Source organism: Capra hircus, chromosome 19 (assembly GCF_001704415.2).
Source record: "Capra hircus breed San Clemente chromosome 19, ASM170441v1, whole genome shotgun sequence".
Classification (NCBI taxonomy): domain Eukaryota; kingdom Metazoa; phylum Chordata; class Mammalia; order Artiodactyla; family Bovidae; genus Capra; species Capra hircus.
In genome coordinates this window covers 49,660,413-49,680,105 of record NC_030826.1, presented here as the reverse complement: position 1 = coordinate 49,680,105, position 19,693 = coordinate 49,660,413, and the positions used below count along the sequence as shown (strand labels likewise).

General features: G+C 51.3%; 1 protein-coding gene across 2 annotated transcripts; it reads left to right on the top strand.

Moving 5' to 3' along the window:
* On the top strand, positions 1,334-19,190 carry NARF (nuclear prelamin A recognition factor). 2 transcript variants are annotated; one of them, XM_018065399.1, is made up of 11 exons: positions 1,334-1,493; positions 2,397-2,477; positions 5,326-5,469; positions 7,734-7,866; positions 10,190-10,324; positions 14,142-14,260; positions 14,837-15,012; positions 15,054-15,209; positions 16,070-16,207; positions 16,484-16,641; positions 17,532-19,190. In XM_018065399.1, the coding sequence occupies exons 1-11, from the start codon at positions 1,467-1,469 to the stop codon at positions 17,771-17,773; spliced, it is 1,509 nt and encodes a 502-aa protein (XP_017920888.1). In that variant the 5' UTR covers positions 1,334-1,466; the 3' UTR covers positions 17,774-19,190. The 2 variants fall into 2 exon arrangements, with proteins under 2 accessions (XP_017920888.1, XP_017920887.1); XM_018065398.1 differs by having other exon boundaries at positions 1,337-1,493; positions 14,837-14,966; positions 15,146-15,209.

Below are 19,693 nucleotides of genomic sequence, written 5' to 3'. Positions count from 1 at the left end.
CTAATTAATTAAATTGGCTGTCTTGGGTCTTAGTTGTGGCATCCAGGATCTTTCCTTGAGTCACACAGACTCCCCAGTTGCGGTGCATGGCCTTCAGTAGTGGGGGCATTTGGGCTTAGTTCCCTGACCAAGGACGGAGCCAGCACCCACTGCACTACAAGACAGATTCTTAACCACCCAAACCACCATGGAAGTCCCTTGAAAATGTTTTCCAAGAGGAGGTGCTGACATAGATTTGAGTAATACAATATATTAATCTGGCAGCCAGATAAGTGAAGTGAGTGAAGTCGCTCAGTCGCGTCGGACTCTGTGACCCCATGGACTGTAGCCTTCCAGGCTCCTCTGTCCATGGGATTTTTCCAGGCAATATACTGGAGTGGATTGCCATTTCCCTCTCCAGGGGATCTTCCCAACCCAGGGATTGAACCCGGGTCTCTCGCACTGTAGACATTTTACCATCTGAGCCACCAGGGAAGTTTTAACTGACAACAGGTTGTAAAAGAGCGGTATGCACCAAAAACTATAATTTTTAAAAAAAGTTTTAAAGGGGAATATTTTAAGGTTTTGAGATTTGGAATACCCTCGAATGTTTTGCTGACCTGTGACCCCCCCACACACACACCCCCAGGTGAGGAAGGAGAAATGTCCATTCCTGAGATTCCCGTGATAGAGACACCTATTTCCCAGGCGCAGTTCTCATTTCCGATGGTGCTGGGATGACCATGCACTAACTCATAAAATGTTGCCAGGGGACAAAGTTCAACGTCATCATTTGGTCCCGTATCCACCTTGATTTGCTAGAAGCAGCGGAAGGACGCAGGTTCGGCGACCTACGCTTCACACGTTCCTCGCGCTCCCGACTGCGCCACCGGCTCCCGACGGCGCCACGTGCTCCCGGCCCGACGCGCGTGCGCACTGCCTCCGCGCCGGACATACGTGACGCGCCTCGGGGCGGAAATGGCGGCGGACCGGGGCGGCGCCGTCTCTACCAGTCTAAACCTGGAAGGTGGCGTGGGTCTGACGCTGAGCTGACGCACCAGAACGTCCTGGTAATGATCTTGGCCCTCCCCCTGGGGTCCGTCAGCAAGGCCGCTCAAAGCCGCAGCCAGACTCAGGCGCCGCGGAAACTCAAGGGAGAATCGGCTACGGCCTCCGCAAGGTCCCGACGGGGCGGGCCAAGCTCCGCCCCTGCGCGCTCCGACTGGCTCTAGGTCCTGATTTGCCCCTTTCCCGCGTTCTAATTGGCCTAGGCAGAACCCAGTAGCGTGGAGCCGCACCGCTCTCTCCGCGGTCCTATTGGTTCAGGGTTGTAGCGCATCCGCTCCCAGAGCTTTCATTGGTCGAGCAGAGCCACTAGGGGTAGGGCAGCACCGGAGCGACGACAACAAAGGGCGGCAGGCGGCTGTGACCGCGTCTCCCGGTGCTCTCCTCAGGCTGCGCACCCGGACCTGCCCGCCTGGCTCCAGATGAAGTGTGAGCACTGCACGCGGAAGGTGGGCTCCACGCTTTTGGTCCGGGGCCGGGTTGGGGGCAGGACCCGGGGCGCGGGGGAGCCTGAGCTCGCGGAGCCCGGAGTCTCGGGGGTATCGGGAGCTTGGCAGCTCCAAGCGCCTCTGCCTCCCTGTCAGAACCTCTGGGCGCTGGCCCGCTGCTCGAGTTTTCCGGGGGTGGAGGCGGCTGAGGGTGGGCCACCAACGCGTCCGGTTCCTGTTCCCGTATCCCGGAGGCGGCAGTGATGTCGGAACGCAGAAACAGCCTTTCAAAGTACCTTAGAAGCCAAAAGCGGCGAGAAAAGCCTACCAACATCAGCGACCAGCCCGCAGTCGTTGCAGACACTGTCCTTGGTGTGAATGAGGGACACGGTGATTTTATGCCACCTAAAAACTTTAGTGTTTGACAGCAACGAAAACGATACAGAAGTGCAGGAAGGAAACGGGCTGGGCCTCCTGCCACCTGAGTAACCATAGTAACTGATAGCCTTATCCACTTGTTTCTACGCTGTAATGCCCAGGGGGTTGTCTGTTGGTTTTTTTCAAAATTCGATCCTGTCATATTGTTCCATCACTTGCTCGCTCTTTTACTTAATGTTATACAACAGATACATTTTCTGAGCAACATACACAGTCCTCATTTGTTGTATTCTAAATGTACACACGTCCAGGTGGTCAGGCACCAATTTACCTGTCATGACAGACCACATTGCTTCTAGCTTTCATTTCCTGCAAACAGTGCAGATACAGAGATGTGTATGGGTGTGTTTGTGTGTCCACAATTATAAGTGCTTCTATTTCTGTAGAAAAGATTTCTAGATATAAAATGAATTCATCAGCTAGTATATACAGTTTTCTTAATTAGGTTAAAAGTTGTTCTTTTATATGTGCCTTTGCCTTTTCAAGGAATGTAGTAAAAAAACAAAGACCGATGACCAGGAGAATGCATCAGTCGATGTACCAAGTCCAGCCCAGGAGAATGGAGAGGCAAGTAGTTTTTCAGTTTTTGTGTCAACCTGGAGTAAACAGCTGCTGCTGTTTTTCTCCTCCTTGGGGGCTCATATAACCAGGAATATCTTTGCTTCAAGAAAAAAAAATAAGAAATGAAGGGGCTAAAAAACCCCTGCCAGGGGCCAAACATGCAGGTTAGTCAGTTGGAGGCAGACAATCTTCAAGGTAAGAACATTTTCTTCTCAGAATGCACCAAGCCAAAGCATACCATGTTAGGAACAAGGCAAAATGTCATCCTTGGCTGTTTTTTTAGAAATAGTTTTGTAACATTTAAACCTCTGGTTTTTTGGGGGGGGGGTTGTGTGAAAAATTAAGATAGGGCTTTAGGTAGGAATTTATAAAATAATTTGGATTTCATGAGTCTGTAAGTTTTATTTTTCTAATGGTTTCTTCTCTCAGTTCTTGAGTTTTTTAAGTTTTTCTTAGCTAGTAGTGACGGTTTACATTTCTTGGATACATACCCTGAGCTAGGCAGTCGAGAAAGTGCTTTATACATGTGATCTCATGCCGTGCCTAGAATGAGCATTTCAGGTAAGCCCTACGGTTGTCTCCATTTTACAGAGGAGGACGCAGTGCTGGGAGGTTAAGGTTCCTTCTTCCCTTAAAAAGTTCTGGTCCCACTTTTAGAAAGGGAAAATTGGCAACATTGGAGAAGCAAGCAGCAGGTGTCCTCTTTAGTCTAGTAGTCCTAATACAACATTGAGTCAGACAGGCGTTGGTCTGGTCCTCTTGAGTACCAGCTCTGCTCTGTGCTCTGGTGACTGTAGGGCTTAGTGAGCAGCAGGGGATAAGACAAGCACCCAGGACACTGAGGCAGAAGAGAGGCAGGGAGCACCGAGGGCTCTGCAGCCTCAGAGCAGCTGGCCCAAGGCCTCCCACGCCTGCGCTCTGTCCACACTACCTTGGACAGACATCTCACCCTGGGAGCCCCAGTTTCCTTATCAGTGACATGGGGAGTTGGGTTACTTCTCTCCGAGGGCCACGGTGGCCAGGAGATAATGTGTGTACATAGCTTAAGTGGGCATCCCTCCAGCACAGTAGGCGGACTCCCTGACAGGATGAAAGGTCAGGAAGGTGACTACTGGAGTGGGCCCTGAGGGGTGGTGAGACCTGAAGGTGCTGGGTGTGGGAATGGGGTGAAGGCTCCCCACGCACAGGGAAGGTGTGAAAGGTAAGGAGACAGATCAGATGCATGTCTTAGGGCTGGTGGCTTAAGCTGGCTAGAGTAGGGGAAGAATAGGAAGGAAGCTACTTGGGAGGCCGAGGGTGGTGGGCCTGGATGGGCCAGCAGAGTGGCGGAAGCAGGAAGGGGGTGCAGCACAGGGAGCAGGGTGCAGTTTGAGCTGCATGGACACAGCTTTGCAGGATTTCAGCCTGGATATTGGGAGGGAGAGAATTCCCTAGAGGCAGAGATTGGAGGGGATGAGTAGGGGCCTGATAACTGCTCAGAGACACACTTTGAGAAGTGTGGCTAATTGGAGGGAAGGAGAGATGGACAGGCTTTTGCAGAAAATGCCCACAATTAGGACGGAACAAGAGAAAGGAAGGACTATGGCGGGCGGGAAGGAACCAGACCTGGCCCATGAGGGGCTCTAAGGGGATGAGCAGGGCTAGCAGGCCGAGAGGAAGCCCTGCTTCCCCTGGCAGCTCAGGGTGTTGTCCTGGCACCTCTACAGGGGCAGTGGAGGCAGAACTCTCAGTGCAGCTCAACAGCGCCTGTTAGACGCCAGCTGTGTGCCAGGCCACATGCTTCAGACCCTTGGAGCAGCTGCTCTGGCCCCACCTCAGGGCTTGTTAGAAGGGCAGACTCTTGCCTCCCATCCGTACCTCATGAATTAGCATCTGCAGCATAACAAGGTCCCAGAGTGAGCACTGCACAGTGACAGGCACCTGGGGAGGAGGGAGGTGACAGCGTGCATTCCTGTTCGGTGCTGCTGTAGACAGGAGGGCCAGCCTACCCCCCGAGTCCTCGCTTACCAAATCGTTTTTGAAAGACCAATGTACAACCAACCATCAGGAGATTTCATTAAGTTGTTGTGATGGCTCTAACAGGCTTCAGAATATTCGTATGCTCATCCACCAAATATTTATTGATCTCCTTCTGTATACAAGGGATGTCAGAACAGAAGGGCATGAGACAAGGTTCCTCCCTCAGAGCTTGCGTTTCTGGGAAAAGAGCCACCACATAGGTGCCAGGGGGTGCTCAGAGCTGTTCTGGTAGGTGTCCATGAGGGTTTGAGGGGTGAACCAGGCTCTCTAGGGAGCGTTTCCCTCAGGGAGACTCAGGGCAAGGAGGAGCAGGGTGACTGGAAGTTAGAGTGGGGAGAGTGATGGGGAAGGGGACCTCCAGCAGCAGAGGTGTGGCTTGTCTTCTAGTGGACCTCAGCCTAGGGGAGTGGGCTGCAGGGACCGAGTGGGCGCAGGTGCAGCCAGGAGAAGACGAAGTAGCCGAGGGTTGTCATCTTGGTGTCCAGGGGAACAGAGTCACTGAGATGTGAGTTTGAATGTCCCAACTCAGACTTGGATGGCGTGACAACCCCGATGCCCACAGGTTAGCACTGAGCTATGCCAGTTCTAAGCCTGTCAGGGAGGCTTCTGAGGAGAGTCCAAGGACTAAGCGAGCTCATTGGGGAGTACAGAGCAGGCCCACACAGGAGCCCCCAGAGGCAGCAGGGAGGGATATGGGGGCAGGAGAAGCTGCATTTGATGGTACCAGTCCACTCCCCACACATTGCCATCTATGGGAGCCTCCAAGAATTTGTGGCAGTTTTCTGTATTATACATGTGTATTATACAGGCCATAACATCATCTTTTCTCTCACAGAAGGGAGAATTCCATAAATTGGCTGATGCCAAGATATTTCTGAGTGACTGCCTGGCCTGTGACAGCTGTGTATCTGCCGAGGAAGGAATCCAGGTTTCCCAGCAGAACGCTAAGGACTTCTTCCAAGTTCTGAACCTTAACAAGGTATGGCATCCTAGGCTCTCACTGGCACCAGAGGTGGCTAGAGGTCAAGGTGAGGCATGAAGCCTCTGCTGGGACTTAGGGAGCACATCTTGGCCCTGGCTTGTGTGCCCTGTGATAGCTGATTCTCTAACCCCACCCACAGTCACACTCCCTCACTGATGTGGGCAGCAACTGTGGCTGGCACCACCAGCCCCCTGGCTCAGGGGGGGCCTCCACATGCTTGGTCATGGGATGGCGTGGCAGCCGAGCTGCTGCTGCTCTGCCTCTGGGGCTTTCTCAGAGGTTAGGGCCACAGTCCTTCAGCTCATTCCTACAGACCCCTATACAGATGGAACTATCCGAAGTCACCCAGGAAGACAGGTGAGAGGGAAAGACAGGAGAGACAGAGGCAGATGAGGCTGAAAAGCATGTCTTAGTTTGCCCTCAGTCTGACCTGGTGAGCAACCCTCACAGCTGCTTTCCAGGAAGTGTTTGTACGGGCTCTGAACACAGCACTGGGAGCTCTGGCCCACGGGGCAGTGCAGGCACCACGTGAGGCCCAGGTTGCTTTCTGGGTGTGCTGACTGCAAATAACAACTTTCATTCTTTCCAAACTGTATACATTTTATCTTTTCTGATGGTATGGTCTAGGACCTTTAAATCAACCTGAAATTACATTGGTGGTAAAAATTATAGTACCAATTTTTTGTTTCCGATTTTGGTGGGAATGCTGGTGAAGTTTTACTATTAAGTAGATTTTTGCAGAATCTTTTACTATTAAAGAGACATAGATAATCACACCAATCAGCATATCAGCTATAGAAAATGGATACCCAAGTCAAACTAGCCTAAAAAGGAAATGCTTAGTTATTTCATGAAACTGAAAGCTTAGGGATGGAAGAGGTTCTGAGTTTGGCCGAGTCAGTCACTCAGGACAGCCACAGGAAAAAGCAGTTCCTATTTCTCTGCTGGCCCAGGGGCTCTGAGGTTCCTGAGCTCTGGGGCTCAGGCTGATTTCCTCTTGGTCACAGATCAGCTCCCTCAGAGGATGTGAAATTTAAGTGAGAATGAAGTGAGGGGTGAGCCCTTGAAATTCCCTGGGCAGGGTGTCAGAGGGACTGGAATTGCCGAGTCTGACTGCTCAAGCTGGGGACAGACCACCCTCTGTCCTTCCCCCTTCATTAGCATTTGAAATTTGTTCTCTCTTGTTCCTGCTTCCAAATTTACATTAGGATGCTCTTGGTCACAAACCACAGAAACCGTGCCTGGCTGACTTGGGCATCATAGGAGCTTGTCAGGGAGCCGGAGGTCAGTGTGTGCCAGGTTGGTGCCCTGATGGCCCTGTTGGTGTGGGCTTCCCAGGAATCACGTGAAGGTGGGATCCTATCCAGAGGGGACAGGCAGCCTCAGCATTGTCTCACCTGAGCTGCTAGGCAGGGGCAGGCGGACAGGACCAGACTGTCCTGTCTGTGGCCAGTCCATAGGTAGACTGCAGTGGATGGTAGCCACTGAACACTGCTGTCCAAGTTTCCACTTTTCCTAATGTGCAGGTGGTGTCTGACCTGAACACCCTCTGTCATGATAATCCTGCATCTTCTCTCTGACCCCAGGTCAGAGGATCCCACTGCTGACTTTCTAATGCCCGGCATGCTCGCTCACACTACTCCCCAAGGTTGCATCCTGCATGTCTGTAATGAGTCAGCACACCTCTGGACTCAATTTGTTCATATTTTTCTAGGGATTTCTTGAACTGCCAACATCTGGTTTTGGTTTCAGGGTGTTGATAGGCTGGTTTCACATTTGTTTGTTTGGTATTAGAAGAGTTCATAGAAGATGAGAATTACCTATGACTTAAAATTTTGCTAAAATTTACCACTAGGTGACCTGGGCTTGAGACCTCTTGGGGACAGACCTCCGGGCCCCATTTTCATGTAACTTCATTGTTATGGATTGTTTCAGTTATTTATAGGTACATAACTTTTATTTTTCCTTTTAAATGTATTTATCAAGATATTTGCATTTATATGTAATATTGATGTATATATTCAGTATTTCTGATTTAACATTGTGCTTAAAATTGACAAAATCTCTTGGGATGTCTCATTTTTCATTCTAAATTTTTTCCTCCTTTTTCCTTAATTATGCTTGCCAGTATCCTGTGTATTTTATTAGTCTTTCCATTGGGCATCTGTTACACTCTGTTTGTTCTAGACTTTTCATAAAAGTGTCTTACTTTCACTGCCTTTGTAATCACCGCATACACAATGTTCTTCTATTTCTCCTAGAAATGTGATACCTCAAAGCACAGGGTGCTGGCAGTGTCAGTGTGTCCTCAGTCTTTGCCTTATTTTGCTGCTAAATTCAGTCTCAGTGTGACTGATGCATCCAGAAGGCTCTGTGGTTTCCTCAAAAGTCTTGGTGAGCTGCCTTTTGATATTATTTATAGTAAATAAATTTGGTATAATTTGAATTTATAACTTGAGTTTTTATCTGCCCTTTTTATCTCTAGAGTTCAATTTTCAAGGGCACAGGATAGATAAGAACTTCCTTGAGAGTCTTGTGGAACGTAAGAGGACCATGCCTCTGATCCACACATGGTAGGCAGGTGTCACTTACCCCCTTGCCATGCAGATGGGTGTTGTCTTACGGCCGGCGCTGGCCCCTCTGGGGACAGCAAATGACCATTTTAGGGCACGTAGCTGGGGACACCTGGGACCCACATTTGCCCAGCAGTGTCGAGTTGCTCAACTCACAGGGGTTACAGTTATCTGATGGAGGATCACATCTGCAGTGACTGGCGTCTGATTTCCCAGGAAGGTCTCTGAAGACCAGAGCAGGAAAGGAATGGACTGTGTCCTTTGTGTGAAGAGTGAAAGCTAGTCATTTCAGTACCTGAGGACTCAAATGTGAATGAGTGCTAGAGTAATAGCGCCTCATAAAGAGCGGTAAGAATGCTGCTGTCTAGTCTGTCGTGTCACACTGTAACTTCCCCCCAAATTAAAGCTTCCTGCAGGTAGGCTCTGAAGAGGAAAACTTGAGCTGTTCGCCAAGTGAGAGTTTTTGTTGTTCCTCAATGGCTTTTTAAAGATGTAAGTACCTTGGGGTTAGCGATAAAGTGACACGTAGACTAAATGTCCTCACACCAGCCTGCCTGCCTCGCTGCTGCATGTTGCTCTCTGTGCAGAGCTGTTTCTTGGTGCACAGCATGCCACAACCAAAATTAAAGCCGCAGCTGCAAGCGAGGACTCCTTAAGTCATCCTTCATGCTTTTAATCTTAAAAAGCCTAAGCTTATCTAAATTTTACCAAAGATCAAAGTTTTAAAATGCTCTGCCTTCTCATAGTGAAAGGCCCTACATTGTTGGGGGGAGATTTTTTAAAAATAGTTGGATGTTATATGTTAATAAAATATATCCACAGTGAAACTGATTTTTTTAAGGTAACTCTTTAACTTGATATAATATTTCTTTTTAAGAATAACTGGCTGCTCTTAAGGTTTAGACTGGTTGCAGATATTAAAATTGTTTGCTGTATTGACTGTAATTACTTAAAGCATATTTTTTTGTCTTGGGCTTATTTTCCAATATTAAGGACTTATTTGGAGCAACATAAATGGACTTGGTGGGTATGATAGCACCATATGAAATAAGTCAGACAGAGAAAGACAAATACTGTATGATATCTGTTACAAGTAGAATCTGAGGAAAAATACAGCAAGCTCGTGAGTATAACAAAACAGACAAAGACAGATGTAGAGTACAAACTAGTGGTTACCAGTAGGCAGAGTGGAGGGGTGTGATAGAGGTGGTAGATTAAGAGGTACAAGCTTTTAGGTATGAAATAAGCTACAGGGATATATTGTACACCACAGAGAACCTAGCAAAAAAAAAAAAAATTGAGGGGGGTGGTACCACGCCATGAGACCTGCAGAATCTTATTCCCTGACAAGGGATTAAAGCTGGGCAACAGCAGTGAAAGCGCCAAGCCCTAACCACTGGACAACCAGGGAACGCCCTATAGCAAATATTTTATAATAACTATAAATGCAGCGTAACTTTAAAAAATTGTGAACCACCGCTTTGCCCCTCTGTACCTTATACTATATATCAACTGTAGTTTAAAAACAAAGAAGCATACATTTATTAAGAAAAAGACAAGTTAGGGATTTCCCTGGAGGTCCAGTGGTTACGAATCCGCCTTGCAGTGCAGGGGACTCAGGAGCGATCCCTGGTCAGGGAACTGAGACCGCAGGTGCCTCAGAGTAATTAAGCCCGTGTGTACAGCTGCTGAAGCCCATGTGCCCTGGAGCCCTCGATTAGCAACTACTGAGCTGGTGCAGCACAACTAGCGAAAAAGAGGAAGACAAGTTAGAACTCAACATAGTTAATCAAGACCGTGGTAAAGCTGTGCTCAGCCAGTGTACTCATTTATTTATTTTAGAGCTATCAAAGACTATAACAGAGTGGAGTTTAATTTAGCCAGTGAATTGGAAGAATGATACCCTGTAAAATTACATTAATTTATGTATGGAATATGGCAAGGCATCTATGTAAAGACAGATGTAAAGGGAAAAGAAGAAGCAGGAGAATACATGCTTTATTGTGAAAAGTGATACGTGCTGTTGTTTGAGAGAGCAAAGGGCACAATCCTATACTTGGGCATCTGGCGATGTCTTCGAGGCGAACTGAGGGTCAATCTCACATTCTGTAATGTAGAGCCCAACACGCCTCTCTTCCCCACAGGGGTGCATTATGTCTTTGATACAACGATCGCTGCAGATTTCAGCATCCTGGAGAGTCAGAAAGAGTTTGTGCGTCGATTCCGCCAGCACAATGAGGAAGAGCCTGCATTACCCATGCTGACCTCTGCCTGTCCTGGTGAGCACGGGGCTGCTGCTGGGTCTGCAGGGGCCCGATGCACCTTTTCTCGTCAGTCTGCGTCTGGGGACAGGCCTGGGCAATGGGCGAGGTCAGGGGCAGTGGGTCTTGGAGAGGAGTTTGGGCCTTGAGTAGTTTTATGTTGACCAACATATTTATTAATTCTGGGTGATTTAGTGGGGAGACCTGGCAGCTGAGTATTAATTGCTTATCTTCATTTATACCTATTTCTGAAGTTTGAGACAAACGTATCATATGTTAAAAGAGAATAAATCTCTTTTCAAGGTATGATGTGTTTCATACATCCAAACAATTATAGATAATATGGTGAACACCCATGGATCCTTTACCAGCTTAAATAGAAATTACATAATAAAAAATATTACTTTACATTAATATTAGATTCCGTCTTAGAACACTTTTTAAACAAATCTTTAATTATTATATAGAGCCTGATATCTGAGGTACAGAAATTTTATCACAGGTTTTTTAATTCTGAAAAAATAGAAGGTTTTGGAATAAGAAAATTCTAAAGATGATAAGGGAAGGAAGGCTGTGCTATACTGGTAAGTGACGTTTAGTGAAAAATTATTTCTGAATCAATCAGGTTTATGAGAGTTGTGGTCTACTTAATCTTGGGGTTTTGTTCACATTTCTGTTCTCAGTTTATTCCTCCTGGTTCCAAATTTTTCTAGCATTTTATATGTCACTCATCAGTCATTGGGATTATGAGTTAATAAGATGGAATGTTGATGTATGGTTACTTAGAATTTGGAAATACTTTCCATCCACTTGTAAAACCATGAGAAGGAAACTTGCCGTCTGTCTAAGAAGCACATGGATCGACTCATTAACTGGGCATGTTTTTCAGTGGCCCACAGACTGGCAGGAGGTGCTCAGCATCAGGTGGGGCTTATCCTTCTGGAAAGATAAGCCCCAGGGGGATGCTCCCAGTTCTCCAGGCATGTCAGGCAGTGACTGTAACAGGGTCTGCACGTAAACTGACTAAATGCAGTCCTTGCTGGGCCATGGTTTATGTCCTTGTAGGTGTTTGCACAGCTGCTGAGGAGTAGGTTTGCACAGCGAAGGCCTTGGGGAACCACCCAGCTCCCTAGAGGCCTTGCAGTGGTACCCCTGCCTCTGGGGTCCCAGTACCGGCTCCTTGCAGGGCTCTCACTCAGTGGCACACACAGCTGGTCACTGTGGCTCAGTCCCGCCCACCCAAGAAAGAGGCAGCATAAAATGACCCAGCCTGTGCCTCCGGAGCAGTGGTTCGAGAGTTCCCATCCACCTTCCAGTCAGCAGGATCACAGGGATTCCTGTGCTGTCCTGACATCATCCCAGCAGATAGTGATGGATCCCTTATGTGGGCAGCCCTGTTGGATGGAGCCTAAACGGCAGCCTCCACTCCTGCAGCAACTAGCACCGCTGATGTGGGTAGTAGACAGGTGGTGGATTCTTGCAGAAAGCACGTGCTGCTCTGTCCAAGGAGTGAGGGCAGCACTGGTAGAGACCTGGGCCACCTGCTGCTGCTGCACACCAGCTGTCCCTCCTCCACCAGCCTGGCATTCGCTGCTTTCAGTGGCCTCCTTGAGCTCTTCAGGGCTCTCAGATGAGAAGGCTTTCTCCTCCTGGAACTCTTTGTAGCTAAGCCAGTCAAAGCTGTAACTGTTCAGGTTTACACCCCCTCTCAAATTCAGGGAGATGAGGTGAGATCTGCTTTGAAACTAACTCTTTTCTAGGATTTGGCCCTGACGTTTTGCTTTCCTACAACAGCTTAGAGAAATTAAAGTAGCATCAGGGTCGGATGATCTGACCTGGTGCAGAACCGGGCTGTGGATGGCCCTGGACTGACTCACTGGCTTTCGCACGCAGGGTCCCTGTGCTTCCTCAGACTGCTTGGAGGGCAGCGCACCCTGGCTGGGACAGGGACACCTGGGTGGGCCCTTGCTGTCCACAAGCCGATGGAGTGCCACCTCGCCAGCGCACCTTTGCCTGGTGGGGGTGGGTGGGTGAGGGCGTATTGAGCTGCTCAGCTGTGGACGTGCTCAAGGGCTTTGGGCTTTGTGAGAACCCACCAGGAGCTCTCATTGAACTGGAGGGTGGGAAGTAATCTCTCCAACCCAGCAGGGAGAATAGAGAGTGGGCACCTTGTGCCAGGCACTTCTTGGAGCAGGTTTCTTCTCTGCCTTCAGAGAGGGTCCCTGAGAAGAGGTGGGTGATCTGACAGAGCAGGACATGGGTGCCCTGTCCCCGCTACGCTGCCACAAAGCTGGACGGCCAGCAGGGCTGACCAGGCCCCAGGCTGGTGCCAGTAGCAAGTTTTGATCAGGGGTACCAGAGTGCTTGCCACTCTGGTCTCGTGCCGGGTGCTGTGGATCCTGTGACCTGGTTCTTCCTCCTCATCCCTGTTTGGTCCTCTTTGCTTGCAAGCCAGGAGGTCCCCCAGGGCCCTTGCCTTTACCAGCCTGTGTTCTGCCTGATCTTGTGCCAGGCCTTCAGGGCACACAGCCTGTACCTGGGGTCTGCCTGAGAGCCGAGTGTGCAGGTGCGGGCACTGGCACCAAGGCCAGGGTGCACAGGGGCCTTACAAAGCCAGACCTGTGGTGGGAATGGCCGTGGGCCCCCAAATGCTCCATGGCCTTTGATAGTTTTTCTTTTTCCTTTTATTTATTTATTTTGGCCATCCCATGCAGTTCCCTGTCCAGGGATTGAACCCAGGGCCCTGGCAGTCAGAGCAGTGAGCTCTAACCACTGGATAGCTGGGGAATTCCCTAGTTTTCTGTTTTAACATGGACCATTCCATGCACATGTGCAGAGGCTGGGAACGAGGGGAGCCATGCTCCAGCAGCATCTCTCTGTGGGGCTTCTGCTGGTGACAGTGGACATTTCCCCGCGTGTGCTCAGGCCGGCGAGCGGGTGATGGCTGTGGTTTGAGTTCAGACAAGATTGGCTGGCTGGTGCCTGCTGCTCCTCCCTAGAGGAGTGGGCCTGGGGAGGTGAGCTGTCCTGGGGATCTGGTGGGCAGCATGCCTCCAGGTTTGCTCACCATCCCACCCCTCTCATGATGCTGTGGTGTACATGCCAGTCTGTCACCAGACACTCTCATTACCGGACCCAGCAGAAGAAGGGGGCAAGCTGTAGCCCCTGCAGGTTGAGCTGCTGGCTCTGTGGTCCGCTGACCTCTCCATCGTGCGTCCCCTCTGGGAACCATGGCAGCAGCGGTGCACTCAGGGCATGGTGGGAGTCAGCGGCTCAGGGGAAACGCTCAGGACCATGCTGGACATGCCGTGGGCACACTGCAGGTCGTGCTGTTCATTGTGTTGCTTGAGGGGGTGTGGGTTTCTCGTATTTCATTGTCCTAAAAGTGGGAAGTTACTGGGTGGTTCAATTCCAATAGGTGAGTGAAGCTTTGTGGGCCTGGTGGCTGTTGGCCCCTGTCTGAGCTGTGGCCGTCTGTCCCTGCTGGGAGAGCAGCTCAGCAGCTAGCAGGGCGGATCTGGAGCCAAGCTGCCCAGGATGGTGCCTCGTAGCTGCTCCTCCAAGCTTGTTCTCAATTTTGGGGAGCCTGCTATCTGCTCCTGCCTTTCTCTTGCTCTGTCCTCTCTGATCTGGGGCCGAGGGAGGCCCCCATCCCTGGCACCCTCCAGCCTTGTGACATGTGCCCCTGGGGTTCCCATGGCCAAGCCTCTGAAGAAAGGCGGCTTGGTGGAGGGAGACCGTCATGCATGCCTGGGGCGGCCGGAAGATGAGGTGTCCTGGCTGTACTCCGGTGGGGCAGCTGTGAGGAGCTGACATGGACCCCTTCCCTCCTCAGGCTGGGTCCGCTATGCTGAGCGGGTGCTGGGTCACCCTGTCACCCCCCACCTCTGCACTGCCAAGTCTCCCCAGCAGATCATGGGATCCCTGGTGAAGGATTACTTTGCCAGACGGCAGGTAAGCTGGCCTTTTCCCCAAGGGCAGCATTCAGGTCAGGCGACAAGCTTCCATGTGAGGACAGGTGCTGATGGAACTGAGGGCGGGCAAGGGAGGGTGGAGGAGGTTCCCCCCGGTGTGTGCATGGTGGTCTTGGGCCCAGGTCCTGATGAGTGAGGGGGTTGCCCAGACACCCCCCTCCAAGACGGTCACTCAGCTGCTGGCTCCTAGTGGTGCCAGTGATTCTGGCTCAGCCAGGACATGGATGGGGCAGCCTGGTTGCATGGGAAGCGTCTGGAAAGTGTGGGGAAGTGGCCAGGCGTTCATTTACAGCCCAGCAGCAGCTTGTGGTCACCATGTCTGTTTGATCATCGTGCGCTTGGTTCAGGGGAACAGGTGGCAGGCCTCTCCCTGTGAGTGTCCGGACAGTGGGCCTGCAGCAAGGTGACACTGTGGGTGGACTTGGGGGCATCGCAGATAAGGAACTTTGTCTGTGGGGGATGGGGCTTGGACCCAGGAAAGCACCAGGCCTGTTCCGTTCTGGCTGCCTTCTCCCTTCTGCACGGCCCCCATCATGGGTGTGCTCTTTCTACACAGAACCTGTCCCCAGACAAGATTTTCCATGTCATCGTGGCACCGTGCTACGACAAGAAGCTGGAGGCCCTTCAGGAAGACGTCCTCACAGCCTCTCGGGGTTCCCGGGGCACTGACTGCGTGCTGACCTCAGGTGAGGGTGGGGCCTTGGGAAAGGCCACTGGGAGGCAGGCCGGCGAGTGTCCAGGATGAGGGCCTGACAGCCACACCCACACTGGAGACACGTGGAGCTTCGTCCTTCAGAGCAAAGCAGAAAGCGCATGTGTGCCCGGGGACATTGCTGGCATCTTAATGTCCCTTCTTTGCTTGTAGGTGAAATAGCTCAGATGATGGAGCAGAGTGACGTCTCAGTGAGAGAGGCTGCCCTGGACACGCTGTAGGTGCCTCTGCAGGGAGGGGCGCTCTTGCACCCTGGGGGCTTCCAGCATGACCTTGTGGCCTCTGCCAGGTTATCCCAGGACCTTCCTCCTCCATAATGAGGCCACCTGCTCTCCTGAGGCATAGGTGTGGTGTGGCCCCTGGTATGGCAGGCTACCTTGTCGCCCCTCCACAACCCTTGGCTCTGAAGAGAGCATGGCCAGTACCATGCTGAGTGGATGCCATTCAGCCTGTGGTCTGGTGTGGATACCAACACCCTCCTCCCTGACATCACACCTGGGCCCCCCGGGGGATGGAGGCGGCACCCCCATACAGGGACTCCCTCAGGTCCCTTTGCCCAAGAGCAGCAGCCTGGGTTTCTGCCATCAGTGGTCGCCTCAACCACCAGCCACACTCCTTCTGCATCCTGTGCCCCAGGGCACGGACTGCATGGCAGGTCCTCCAGGCAGTGATGTCAGGACCACACGTGGCCCTGGTGTGGAAGGCGGACTGAGGTCCTTAGAACATAAGCAGCTGGCGTCCTTACGGCCAGAGCCCATGCTTGGGCCTAAGCGGACCCAGAGGTCTCCCCCTGGCTGGCCACGGATGGCAGCATGCTCTCTTGTGTGCCCCTCAGATGCCCAGTTCTCATGCCCCGAGTTCTGAGGTTCTCAGGGTCGAGCCTTGATGCCTGTGTGTTCAGAGGAGTCACTTGAGCATCGGTGGGCACACTTGCAGGCTTCGTGTTGGCCAGTGAACTCCAGCACAGAGGACGTTTTTGCCCAAAGTCTAAGTACTTGTAAAGGGTTTTGCGACCTTGGATCATAAGACTTGGAGAGTCAGATTTAACTTTTGCCCTCGCTTTTCCTGCCTGGTGAGGTTTGGCGACGTGAAGGAGGAGGAGCTGAGGCGCCATGATGGAGCCGGCTCTGACGGGTACCTGGCACACATCTTCAGACATGCGGCCAAGGAGCTGTTCAACGAGGATGTGGGGGAGGTCACCTACCGGGCCCTGAGGTGCGTGGGGCTGGGGCGGCCTCTGTCCGTCTGCCTGTGTGGTCAGCACTGCCTGTCAGGTATAAACTCTATAATAGGACCCCACCCCCCGCAGCCAGCTGCAGGTCTGAGAGGGGAGATCCTATTTATAGAGTTCACACCAGTCAAGATCGAAAGGCCTCTGATGTGTTACTCACAGAATTAAATTTTGCTAACATCCCTAACTTAGATTGGAATAGTCCTCCGACCGCAGTGGAAGGACCCTGTGGGTCATAGTTTGTATTGTTGATTTCATAGGAACAAAGACTTCCAGGAGGTCACCCTCGAGAAGAGCGGAGAGGTCCTCTTGCGCTTTGCTGCAGCTTATGGCTTTCGAAACATCCAGAACGTAGTCCTAAAGCTGAAGAAGGGCAAGTTCCCATACCACTTTGTGGAGGTTCTTGCCTGTGCTGGCGGTAAGACTCAAGAGGCCAGGCTGAGCTTGGCTCCTCTGAGCCCTGCAGGAAATGAGGAGTGAGATATGAGGGCCAAAGGGTAGCCATTGGGTGCGGCCAAGGGGTCAGGGGAGGGAGGTTGGGAAATTTGCTGCAAGTTTTTTTTAATGAATTTTTACCTTAGAAATCACATTATCTACATGTTTGAGAATAAGTAGCACAGGTGGCGCTAGTGGTAAAGAACCCACCTGCCAGTGCAGGAGACGTGAGAGACGCGGGTTCAATCCCCGGGTCCGGAACATCCCCTGGAGGAGGGCATGGCACCCCTCTCCAGTGTTCTTGCCTAGAGAATCCCATGGACAGAGGAACCCGGCGGGCTGCAGTCCATAGTGTCACAGAGAATTAGACACGACTGAAGCGACTTAGCACGCATGCACACACGTATAGCACTAGTATGTAGAAGGCATGTTCTTCATGCAGTCCAACGTGTTTGGGTTTGGGCTCCCGTGTGGTTCATGGGTCCCGGGCCCCCATCTCTCCCTGATGCAGCCCACATGTGGACTCACACTAAGGCTTTATGCAGATACCGGTGATTTAGCTGTTCATTAATACTTTCTGTGCTCTCCTGGTTTTGATGAATTCCAAGAGAAACTGGAAATCCAGATGAGCGTGTATAGCCATCCAGTTCTAAAAGGTTGCCAAGTGATTTCAGCTTTAAGTAAAAACATTTCCTGGGTAGTATAAAGAGGAGAGAATAGGAAGCACCTGGGGTTGTGAGCCTGTGCCCGGGGTCTTGGGGCCCAGGCTTTAGCCACAAAACACTGCACACTGCCATCATTGCTCTGCTCTTCCAGAATTGTCTCCCCTTTAAGATGAAAGCAAGGGAAGAGTAAGCTCCCTGTGTTTTTCAGGATGCCTTAATGGCAGAGGCCAAGCCCAGACCGCGGACGGACGCACAGACAAGACCCTGCTACAGAAGATGAAAGGCATCTACGCTGACATCCCCGTGCAGCTCCCAGAGGCCAGCACCCACGTGCAGGAGTTGTACCAGGAGTGGCTGGATGGCACCGACTCCCCCCGTGTCCAGGAAGCCCTGCATACTGCATACCAGGGCCCAGGGCGGCCCGCTGACAGCCGAGACATCAAGTGGTGAAGATCGAGGAGACTGGGAGGCAGGCCTGTCAGCTGAGGATGGAGGAGCTGCCCTGTGTGGGTATCAGAGACACTTGAAGAAAACAGCTCAGCTTTCCTTTTGCCACTTTGGTTTTTCAGAATCCTCTGCTACCCTCATTTGTCAGCAGCCCCCTCCCTCAGTTCGATGTGGTGCTATCTTCGTAATATGTGTGTAATTGGAATATTTTAACAGGAGAGAAAGGTTTCCGATCTGAGTTTCCTTTAAGACTTAAAAATTCCAAAGAAAAAGAATGGAGACAGACTACTGTCTTTTAGGCTTAAAAAAAGAAATCCAAAAAGTGTCCTGTGAAAAGTTAAGACCCCAGAAGTTGTGATTCACATACCTCAGAGATTTGCTGTGGAAATGACAGGAAGCAGGCAGGCTGCAGGGGCTGTGGGCCATGGTCTGTGGTCTTCCCAGTTGGCTCTGGTTTTCACAAACCACGTTTTTCTATTCCTGAGAATGGTTTTGCCAGAATGTGAATAAACTGCATCCTTTTGGAATTGGGGGGCTCATATGAATCTGGATTTTCAGTTTCTCTAGAGAAAAAGTTCCAGCAACAGTGGGCCGTGTTTCTCACTGCCGCAGTGGCAGCCACCTCCTGGGACCAGCCCCTCTAACTGTGGGCCTGGCAGGCTCTGGCAGCTTATACCCCACACTCATGCTTTCACATTCAGGCTTTAGGTGAACTCACCTCGAGGCAGAGGGAGGCCTGTGAAGGGTGACAGGCGTTACACATGGAAGGATGGGAGAGGCAGCTGACCTGCTTAGGCCAAACTGTGGTCAGGAGTCCGCCTGCTCCATGCTTCTCTGGGTGGGATCAGACAGGTGACAGCCATTCTGTCCCCAACCTCAGATGAGGCAGCTTCTCGATGGTCTTGCCTCTCCCTGCCACCGCCCCACCCCCCCGCCATCACCCTCATGTACTGGGGGCCTGGCTCATCCACGTGGCCCTTGACAGGATCCCCCCCGACCTGGCATGTAGTGCTCATGTGAGCTTGCCTTAAAGATAAATGGAAGAGAACAGTTTTCCCATGAACAGAAAGGGCTAGCAAAGAATCGGAAATTACAGAATCACAAAACCACATCAGGGCTCATCCTGTGAAACAAAGACGTCTGTGGATAGGCGTCCAGTTGGTTCTTCAAAGCACTTGAATTTTGTTAACATGGATGGTAGCAACGTTCTTGGATTCTTCAGTGCTTATGAAGCCTGAGCTGTTAGATTTCCTTCACTGACTCTATGTTGTATTGTACCTGTATACCTATTGGGGTTGAAAACTGGATATATTGTGTGAAATTGTATATTTTTTGCTTTCAACCTATGTACAATTAATTGGGTTTCTCTCCTCTGCAGTAACTGATTCTGCAATAAACACTTGAGGAGTGTCTGAGTTTGGAGAGTGTGTGAACCAGACACTGACTCCCCAGTCAGGGGCCTGTGTGTGCCCTCCCTCACCAGCACCCCCAGGCGGCCTCCCTCGTGCTTGCAGAGCCAGCACAGCCCCAGAGGGCCATCTTTGCCTGAAGCCTTCTGTGGGTCGGGGTGGGCTCTTCTTGCCTCAAAAGCCACCTCTTCTGGCTAAAACGAAGGCACTCCTTGGCCAGGGGACCCGGTATTCTCACATGTGGTATCAGGTCCTACCTGCAGCTGACCTTTGGTTATGGCCATGTGAGAGGAAAGTAGGACGAGGGTTTGTTTTCCTCCATTATAACTCAAATTATACGAGCAGTCAGAGGCGGCCCCACAGTGGGGCTAGGGTGGGGTGCAGGGGCTGTCTGCTAGTGAGCAATGCTGTCCTGGCATGAGGAGGGGGGTAGACTAGGTCCAGATTTGCACCACACCCAGCAGCTGCCCTCCAGGAGTGCTGTTGCCTGGGTTCTGGTGTCGTGGGTACCTCC

Excerpts from the sequence above, each read along its gene's own strand:
- NARF (XM_018065399.1), top strand. The coding sequence starts at position 1,467 with ATGAAGTGTGAGCACTGCACGCGGAAG. Across the intron at positions 10,325-14,141 it reads GCTGACCTCTGCCTGTCCTG|GCTGGGTCCGCTATGCTGAG; the intron begins GTGAGCACGGGG and ends TTCCCTCCTCAG. Across the intron at positions 16,642-17,531 it reads GGTTCTTGCCTGTGCTGGCG|GATGCCTTAATGGCAGAGGC; the intron begins GTAAGACTCAAG and ends TGTGTTTTTCAG.